At 28.9% G+C, this 10,976-nt stretch overlaps 1 protein-coding gene across 1 annotated transcript in view; it reads right to left on the bottom strand.

Annotated features, from left to right (window-relative positions):
• The window catches only part of LOC111617798 (importin-13-like), a 58,660-nt gene extending 47,969 nt beyond the window's left edge, over window positions 1-10,691 (bottom strand). The window contains exons 1-4 of the mRNA XM_023359101.1: window positions 10,502-10,691; window positions 10,251-10,349; window positions 10,121-10,174; window positions 7,042-7,334 (exon numbers count right to left, since the gene is read on the bottom strand). Of these exons, the coding sequence (XP_023214869.1) occupies window positions 7,042-7,334; window positions 10,121-10,174; window positions 10,251-10,349; window positions 10,502-10,537 (482 nt within the window). The 5' untranslated portion in view covers window positions 10,538-10,691. The remainder of the gene's footprint in view (window positions 1-7,041; window positions 7,335-10,120; window positions 10,175-10,250; window positions 10,350-10,501) is intronic.
• Between the last annotated feature and the right edge of the window lie 285 nt (window positions 10,692-10,976).

The following is a 10,976-nucleotide window of genomic DNA, read 5'->3' as shown; positions in this document are numbered from 1 at the left end:
AAGTATGAATGATGTGAATAGCATTTTAATGCCATTTGATGAATATTTGTTACTTCATCTGTCTGATAAAAAATTTCTTGAACTAAGCCTAATATTTGTGGTACAGATGACTGCAAGGCATTTCGGACAACTCCTCTTTGAGAGCAAGGCATATGCATAGTCTGAAACTGAAATTATTTATTAGACCATTTAAATTATTATATATAAATACTTTATATTATTAACAAGAAAATATTTATTTAGACACTATTTGAATTCAATTTTATATTTTATAAAATCACCACATAACTGAATAAGCATCAATAAATTAACAACAAAAATCCAGCAATTTAACTCACACCTCAACACAAAACCTTTAAAAATGCAGCTTTTTTATTCACTTTAACATTTTCAGCCAGTTTGAAATTAATAAATTAATATCATCATCATCAAAAATTCAGCAATTTAACACTGAATTGTTGAATTTTTTACTACAATTTTAACAAATATACTGATTTGCTGAATGACTACAATTTTAACAAATATACAGGATTATTCATAAGTCCCTCCAGTATTTTGGTACTTGATAGCATAATAACCAAAGCAGACACAGCAGAATGGTTCATATAAATAAGCAGAGAATCTCTCCAATACATGTTCCAACATCTCACTGTCAATACCATTTACTGCATGGATGATACTTTCTCACAACTGTGCTAAATCACATGGCTAGGGTGCATATAAACATGATCTTTGATGTAATTCCATAAGAAAAAATCATATAGGGTTAGATCAGATGATCATGGAGGCCACAGAAGAGGAGGAAAGTCATCATGACAACACATCCAATCCAATGACCTGGAAGTTCAGCATGAAGGTGATAGCAAACATCTGAAAGTGTGATAAAGCTCCATCTTGTTGAAAATGAAGTCTTTGATACTGTCCTCTAATTGTGGCATTAGTCACTGTTTCAGCACATTTCAATATGTGGTACCAGAAAAAGTTTGCTCCACAAATAAAAATAGATTGTAGATGTTGGAAGAGGAAACAACACAAATTTAATTTTAAAAAATTATGGATATGTTCCACTGTTACACAAAGAAATTCTGTGTCCCATTTATACATAAATGCTTACATTTTGACAATCTACCATGCCACAGATGTAAAATGTTGCATCATTGCTAAAAACCATCTTTTTAGCAAACATATCTTCTACTAGTAGCTGTTGGAAATGCATGCAGAATTGGAAATTAAGATTCTGATTATGGTTTCACTTAAAGACATTTGCATAGAATATGCCAGATTTTTGGTTGCACAATGTGCAATTCTAAGCTGGCATGATTTGTTGACTTTTGAGGCTCTGGACAAAACTTTCTTGTACAAGCTGGATCCTCTCAGCAATGGTCCCAGGCAACCTGTCCAGAAGTAAGGTAAATTCACCTTCTCATTTTCCATATCTTTAGAGAAAACATCTTACTAACTTGTACTTTCATAAACTCTGACAAATTTCATTCTATTAGTCTGAGTCAGGACTATTTCACACTATGACCGACCCAACCGATCCTATAATCAGACTAATAGTAAAAGCATTCACATTGAGTATGATTATATGTTGGTGGCTAATTCATAAAGACCAATCAGAATGGGTGTTAGAAATCATTTTAAGTTTTTCTAATTTTTTAAAATATTTTTGTAATCTACCTGGTTAAACTTTGCAGATATGATCTTACTTCGTTTATAAATTCTTCCGAAAAGTCCAAATATTACCATCTTTTCTCATTACATCGATAATGTTTTTTAATATATATAAATTAGAAATATATATAATGTAAACTCATGTCTGATTGATTTGATAGTTTTCATATATCCAATGTCTGATTGGTTGTAGTTTTGAAGCTCTCATTGTCTATAGCTCACCGACTGCTCCGACCCTACTACAAGTATTTAACTTTTTAAATCTGTCTGACTGCTGTTTCCATGCAACAGGACTTGGAGTCAATCCAATCAGTCATAGTGTGAAATAGCCCTTAGCAGAAGTTTAATGTATTTCTAAAAATGTATGATAGTTTCACATGTCAATTTTAAGTAATAGATAAAAATCTATTATTTTAGTTTTTTCTCATTATCATTGACAATATTTTTAAGAATAAAAATAATGAAAACAACTCAATGAAAAATAAAATAACTAATATAAATAGAATTTTACTTAATATTTTAATTTTAATTCTTCTTATACAATCCTTCAAATTATAATTGAATAAGGTATCTTATGGATCAACTGAAAACTATTAATAATTATTTACAAAAAAATTAATCTAAAATTTAATTTTCAGAACATTTACATTTCATTAACGTTTTCATTTTTCTATCAAATAATACAGTTCATCAAGAACACAATGAAGCAAGCAAAACATCTTTAACAGCAAAAGTAAGATTGAAGAAATGCTAACATTTTCAACCCAGTTAATGGGATATCTTCAGGCAAGAACAGACATCAGAGCAGTATATTAATTAAAAGAATATATCAAAATTTTCTCTTAAGGTAAAAAAGACAGAAAAAAAAATATATATATATATAAATATTTGAAACAACACAAAATTTTAAGATCTGCAAAAAAAAAAATTCACAGGTTAGAAGAAAATGTGTTCCTTTGACTTAAGAATTAGTTTCAAAATAGCATGTTTTAATTATATTATATTTACTATTTATATAATAGTAATATTTAAAATGAATTGCTGATGTTATTTATTTTAATTTATATTAAAATATTTTGTAAATTATTGATTTTTCTTTTAATATTTTCTCATTATTTTTGATTAAATAATTACAAAGTTTATTAACAAATTTAGTCCTTTATTATTTTTATTTGAATTTAAAAAAAACCTTTATTTTTGTAATAATAATGGTTCTATGTAAGTTTTTACAAGTAAAATGTTATTTTACTAATATTTTAAATTAATTTCCAATACAAACCTCTTCAGGTAGAACAGTAAGTAATTCTAACAGCATAGTCAGTGCTTGATGAGGCTAAAAATATTTATAACAATTAATTTATATTTGCAAAATTTAAGTTAATTAATAAAAAATAATGATAAATAATTACTGTGACAGAAGGAATATTCTGTGGTTGAAGAGATGAAATTACATCACTTATAGCTGAAGGCCAGTGTTCTGGTAAAGTATGAATGATGTATGATGATAACTGAAAGAATTACCATAATAAAGGATTTAATACTAAATTTTAAATCATGGTATTTTTATCATGAATTTAAAATATAGTATTAAACTGTAACTATAATCATAATAATGTTAAACAAAGAATTAAGTTTCCATAATCAAGATTATTATACATACACACAGTATTTTTGTTGATTGACTGGCATGCTGCATTTAACTTATTGTAGGGAAATAGTAGTACTTATTGTGGGCAGCAGTGACAATCTAAAGTAATAAAGTTTTACTGGTACTACCCTGACCTTGAAAGAAAACACCCTCCTCTCAAATTTCACATAAAGCAGATGTTAATTGTGTAAGTCAGTGTTCTGCAACCGGTGTGCCATCACAAGATGTAAGGTGTGACGTGAACTTTTTACATATTCTATTAATTTCAAGCTTTATTTATATATTNTCCCAGTACTCACATACTCTTTTGGAGTTATACATTGGACTCACACAGATCTCGAGCAACTCCAAAGGAAAACAAGAACAACACTTACTAAGCATAAACAACATCATCCTACCAAATTATAATTAGAAGTTCAGACTATTTACAAAAAATTAATTTTTGAGTCTATCAATTCTTCCTTTTCACACACCATAGAAGTAAAGATTAATTATAAAGTAAAATTACCATAAAGTAAAATTAAAGATAACTCGTATCCACCACTAGAGGGCTTGAACCTGATACAAAGTGTATAAAACTTGACAGTTTGGTGTGAAGATTTACTTTGATTTTTAATGTTATAGGCGTCAGAACCTATAATGAAAGGCTGACGTCTGATCATTTTTAATAATGTAATTTTTACCTATTGTTAATTGTTTTTAATGAAGTGATTTCTTCAAACAAATGTAAAAGGTGTACTTCTATGGTGTGTGAAAAGGAAGAATTGATAGACTCAAAAATTAATTTTTTGTAAATAGTCTGAACTTCTAATTATAATTTGGAAGAAAAATATCCTGAGTTCATCATGCATTTGAAACATCATCCTAAATCCGCCACAGAAAGATTAACCCTTCCATGTAAAGATGACGGATGTCGCCTGATTGACATTATAAACCTTCACTACAAACAAACACAGTCACTGCGAGAGTTTTTCTACAGGAAACAAGAAACATCACAATTACATAAAGCAGTAATGCTAGCAGACTCAAATAACATACCATTAAATTTACACTCACATCATACAGACATGACACAACACATAAAAAGCATAGACACCATCAAGCAATCGTGGGCTCGAAAGGCACTCCATGGCAGGCATCCTTACGATCTGGCCCAGGATTTTGTTGACAAAACTGCATCAAACAGCTGGTTAGATCGGGGATGCCTCTTTGGGGAGACAGAAGGATTCATGATTGCCATACAGGATTAGGTCATACTAAAAACTACAGAAAACATATACTCAAAGATACAAAACTCACAAATGTCACATCATGCCAGAAACTATACAACACATTACATCTGGGTGCAAGCTCTTGGCACAGACAGATTATTTAGATAGACATAATCAAGTAGCAAATATAATACACCAAGAGCTTGCAAACAAACACAAATTATTAGACATGCACAAACCATACTACAAATACATTCCACAGACCGTACTGGAAAACAACACGCACAAATTGTACTATGACAGAGCCATAATCACAGATAAAACAATTTACCACAACAGACCAGACATCACACTCATTGACAAACACAATAAAATCACATACATTATAGACATATCCATTCCAAACACTCACAATGTACAAAACACATTCACTGAAAAAATTAGCAAGTACACAGAACTCGCCCAGGAAACAAGGCATGTGTGGAGGATGGAAAGGGCGCTTATTGTCCCTGTTGTTCTCTCCTGTACAGGTGTGATACCACACACACACTACACAAAAGCCTGGGAACATTACAATTGAATAGAAATACATACATTACACTACAGAAGGCCACTATATTGAATACATGCCATATTGTTAGGAAATTCCTGAATGCAGACATACACACTGACACACTTATTTAATTTTAGTTTTGTTTTGGTTGCTATGCCTTGACTCTGGTCCGGCATAGTACACAGCCACCGGTGTAAACCAAGTATAACTCACAAAACACAACAATAATAATAATAGGTTAGTGGTATTACGTAATTCTATTAATAGTATCATATCATATGCTTTTAAAGGGAATAACATTTTGGTGTGCCGTGTTGAGACATGTTGAGTCATGGGTTTGCCGTGAATAGAAAAAGCTTGCGGAACACTGGTGTGAGTTTCTGAAATTTGATATATTTATTTTTGCAATTTTGAATCAAATTACAATAAAATAAACATAAAAAAACCACTTTCAGCATCTCACAAGTATTTTACATTGTTAGAAAGAAGAAAAAATGCAGAAATTTCACAATTTTAGAATAAAAATTGGTGTATATGAGATGTCATGCGACATAACTTTGTTTTTTGTTTTTACACACTCTCTGGAGAGTGACATATAACCTCACATAAACTGGCATGCCAGCATTGTTCAGGATAAACAAACATGCCAGTTTTTACCATAAAGAAATAACTCATATCATGGTCTCCCTCAGGTAGACTGACATACCAGATAATCTACAAAAATATGTTACTATTATTATTATTATTGTATTATTAAAAGGAAACTATCAATTTCTTACTTAGCAATTTTTGCACACCATTATTCTCAGTAAGAGTTTAGAAAGCAAATATTATTATTAAGGAATAGTAAGACTTTCTATTTGAGCAATTTAAGATTATTATGAATCAATACAATCAATTTATTTTTAAATGATAATTATTCAGGATGTTAACACAAACTTTGAAATCTCTTGAGAATTTTAATTTTTTTTGAAATTTTTTTCTACTTCACCAGATTCTTCAAATGTACAATAATAATTTCTCAATGTTATAAGAGTGTGAAGAATTTCATTTGTAAATGTTTGATCAGTTTACGAAAAAAAAAAATCATTCAAAAATTTTCAACAGGCTGATTTATTTACAAATCAAAAATATTTGTCCACATTCTTTCATATATGAAAGTTACTTGCTGGAGGTTTTCAAAGTTCTCTTGTTGTGCTGTATAAAAAAGATGATATCCATTATGCATAAGCAGACAAGTACCATAGACTTAACATAGCTTAAAATTGAAACACTGTCATTTCACATTTCTTTACATATCAATTATTTGATTTTATTGCCATCATTATTTTTTTCACTGATTGAGTTGAAGTAAAACCTTGTTATTTAGATACCAGATAATTTGAAGTCAAGTCTAGTCCCCAGCAAGAGAATAGGGTTTTGCATATATTTTAGTTAGAATAATTTGAAATATGCATTGAAAAAAAAAAAAAATGCAGTCATTATCTGGTCCAATGACCAGCAAAAAGCTATAATTTCAATAATTCCAAAGCCATTAAATACACGTGTGTATTCACAATAGAATGCATACTTATAGATTTAGCCATTAGAGCTTGTTTCATCAGATCACATGATTTTCATAATTTCAAACTGAAGATGGTGAATTCTTCATAGAACTAGATGCACAGAACCTCTAGATAAAATTCACAGTAATTCTTTTTGAAGCTTTTTTCATACATTATTTTCAGGTCTTGCTTTGAATGTAATTTTGTAATATTTTTATTGTTTTCATTAAGTACACACCAACCAACAGTTTTTTGAAATAGCTTAAATTACTAAGTAATAACTCCATAATATTAATGCATTTGTAAACAAATGGATGAAATTATATAAGATAATGTCNAAAATTTAGTCCAAACTATCATAGCAAAAAGTACAATAAGATTAAAAAAAATATATTTTTCATTAATACTTACTTATGAGATTCTGGATGAATAACAACATTTGTCAGTGCTTCTAAAGCTGTTTGACAAAGTTCTTCATTATAAACTAATTTTAAAGTACTTAATAACAATGGTTCATATTCTAAGACACAAGGATCCAACTGAGACCAACTTGAATAGCATTTTAATGCCATTTGATGAATATTTGTTACTTCATCTGTCTGATAAAAAATTTCTTGAACTAAGCCTAATATTTGTGGTACAGATGACTGCAAGGCATTTCGGACAACTCCTCTTTGAGAGCAAGGCATATGCATAGTCTGAAACTGAAATTATTTATTAGACCATTTAAATTATTATATATAAATACTTTATATTATTAACAAGAAAATATTTATTTAGACACTATTTGAATTCAATTTTATATTTTATAAAATCACCACATAACTGAATAAGCATCAATAAATTAACAACAAAAATCCAGCAATTTAACTCACACCTCAACACAAAACCTTTAAAAATGCAGCTTTTTTATTCACTTTAACATTTTCAGCCAGTTTGAAATTAATAAATTAATATCATCATCATCAAAAATTCAGCAATTTAACACTGAATTGTTGAATTTTTTACTACAATTTTAACAAATATACTGATTTGCTGAATGACTACAATTTTAACAAATATACAGGATTATTCATAAGTCCCTCCAGTATTTTGGTACTTGATAGCATAATAACCAAAGCAGACACAGCAGAATGGTTCATATAAATAAGCAGAGAATCTCTCCAATACATGTTCCAACATCTCACTGTCAATACCATTTACTGCATGGATGATACTTTCTCACAACTGTGCTAAATCACATGGCTAGGGGGCATATAAACATGATCTTTGATGTAATTCCATAAGAAAAAATCATATAGGGTTAGATCAGATGATCATGGAGGCCACAGAAGAGGAGGAAAGTCATCATGACAACACATCCAATCCAATGACCTGGAAGTTCAGCATGAAGGTGATAGCAAACATCTGAAAGTGTGATAAAGCTCCATCTTGTTGAAAATGAAGTCTTTGATACTGTCCTCTAATTGTGGCATTAGTCACTGTTTCAGCACATTTCAATATGTGGTACCAGAAAAAGTTTGCTCCACAAATAAAAATAGATTGTAGATGTTGGAAGAGGAAACAACACAAATTTAATTTTAAAAAATTATGGATATGTTCCACTGTTACACAAAGAAATTCTGTGTCCCATTTATACATAAATGCTTACATTTTGACAATCTACCATGCCACAGATGTAAAATGTTGCATCATTGCTAAAAACCATCTTTTTAGCAAACATATCTTCTACTAGTAGCTGTTGGAAATGCATGCAGAATTGGAAATTAAGATTCTGATTATGGTTTCACTTAAAGACATTTGCATAGAATATGCCAGATTTTTGGTTGCACAATGTGCAATTCTAAGCTGGCATGATTTGTTGACTTTTGAGGCTCTGGACAAAACTTTCTTGTACAAGCTGGATCCTCTCAGCAATGGTCCCAGGCAACCTGTCCAGAAGTAAGGTAAATTCACCTTCTCATTTTCCATATCTTTAGAGAAAACATCTTACTAACTTGTACTTTCATAAACTCTGACAAATTTCATTCTATTAGTCTGAGTCAGGACTATTTCACACTATGACCGACCCAACCGATCCTATAATCAGACTAATAGTAAAAGCATTCACATTGAGTATGATTATATGTTGGTGGCTAATTCATAAAGACCAATCAGAATGGGTGTTAGAAATCATTTTAAGTTTTTCTAATTTTTTAAAATATTTTTGTAATCTACCTGGTTAAACTTTGCAGATATGATCTTACTTCGTTTATAAATTCTTCCGAAAAGTCCAAATATTACCATCTTTTCTCATTACATCGATAATGTTTTTTAATATATATAAATTAGAAATATATATAATGTAAACTCATGTCTGATTGATTTGATAGTTTTCATATATCCAATGTCTGATTGGTTGTAGTTTTGAAGCTCTCATTGTCTATAGCTCACCGACTGCTCCGACCCTACTACAAGTATTTAACTTTTTAAATCTGTCTGACTGCTGTTTCCATGCAACAGGACTTGGAGTCAATCCAATCAGTCATAGTGTGAAATAGCCCTTAGCAGAAGTTTAATGTATTTCTAAAAATGTATGATAGTTTCACATGTCAATTTTAAGTAATAGATAAAAATCTATTATTTTAGTTTTTTCTCATTATCATTGACAATATTTTTAAGAATAAAAATAATGAAAACAACTCAATGAAAAATAAAATAACTAATATAAATAGAATTTTACTTAATATTTTAATTTTAATTCTTCTTATACAATCCTTCAAATTATAATTGAATAAGGTATCTTATGGATCAACTGAAAACTATTAATAATTATTTACAAAAAAATTAATCTAAAATTTAATTTTCAGAACATTTACATTTCATTAACGTTTTCATTTTTCTATCAAATAATACAGTTCATCAAGAACACAATGAAGCAAGCAAAACATCTTTAACAGCAAAAGTAAGATTGAAGAAATGCTAACATTTTCAACCCAGTTAATGGGATATCTTCAGGCAAGAACAGACATCAGAGCAGTATATTAATTAAAAGAATATATCAAAATTTTCTCTTAAGGTAAAAAAGACAGAAAAAAAAATATATATATATATAAATATTTGAAACAACACAAAATTTTAAGATCTGCAAAAAAAAAAATTCACAGGTTAGAAGAAAATGTGTTCCTTTGACTTAAGAATTAGTTTCAAAATAGCATGTTTTAATTATATTATATTTACTATTTATATAATAGTAATATTTAAAATGAATTGCTGATGTTATTTATTTTAATTTATATTAAAATATTTTGTAAATTATTGATTTTTCTTTTAATATTTTCTCATTATTTTTGATTAAATAATTACAAAGTTTATTAACAAATTTAGTCCTTTATTATTTTTATTTGAATTTAAAAAAAACCTTTATTTTTGTAATAATAATGGTTCTATGTAAGTTTTTACAAGTAAAATGTTATTTTACTAATATTTTAAATTAATTTCCAATACAAACCTCTTCAGGTAGAACAGTAAGTAATTCTAACAGCATAGTCAGTGCTTGATGAGGCTAAAAATATTTATAACAATTAATTTATATTTGCAAAATTTAAGTTAATTAATAAAAAATAATGATAAATAATTACTGTGACAGAAGGAATATTCTGTGGTTGAAGAGATGAAATTACATCACTTATAGCTGAAGGCCAGTGTTCTGGTAAAGTATGAATGATGTATGATGATAACTGAAAGAATTACCATAATAAAGGATTTAATACTAAATTTTAAATCATGGTATTTTTATCATGAATTTAAAATATAGTATTAAACTGTAACTATAATCATAATAATGTTAAACAAAGAATTAAGTTTCCATAATCAAGATTATTATACATACACACAGTATTTTTGTTGATTGACTGGCATGCTGCATTTAACTTATTGTAGGGAAATAGTAGTACTTATTGTGGGCAGCAGTGACAATCTAAAGTAATAAAGTTTTACTGGTACTACCCTGACCTTGAAAGAAAACACCCTCCTCTCAAATTTCACATAAAGCAGATGTTAATTGTGTAAGTCAGTGTTCTGCAACCGGTGTGCCATCACAAGATGTAAGGTGTGACGTGAACTTTTTACATATTCTATTAATTTCAAGCTTTATTTATATATTTTTATCACAGTTGCTGTGCTCCTTATGCTTGTAGTTCAAGTGTTATCTCATAAGTGCTGCAGCACTTATGAAATAAGATGATGTTCGTTTATTCTTTATTACAAGCCATGCATTTTTTATGTATTTTAAGAAATTAAATGTAAAATAAATTTGCTCACAGGTGTTGATGTCTGTTTAATAATAATAATAATAATAATAAGTT

Source organism: Centruroides sculpturatus, unplaced genomic scaffold (genome assembly GCF_000671375.1).
Source record: "Centruroides sculpturatus isolate CEXI.00-Female unplaced genomic scaffold, Cexi_2.0 scaffold277, whole genome shotgun sequence".
NCBI lineage: Eukaryota > Metazoa > Arthropoda > Arachnida > Scorpiones > Buthidae > Centruroides > Centruroides sculpturatus.
Note: the sequence above shows the minus strand (reverse complement) of the source record. Positions and strands in the feature narration are given on the sequence as shown.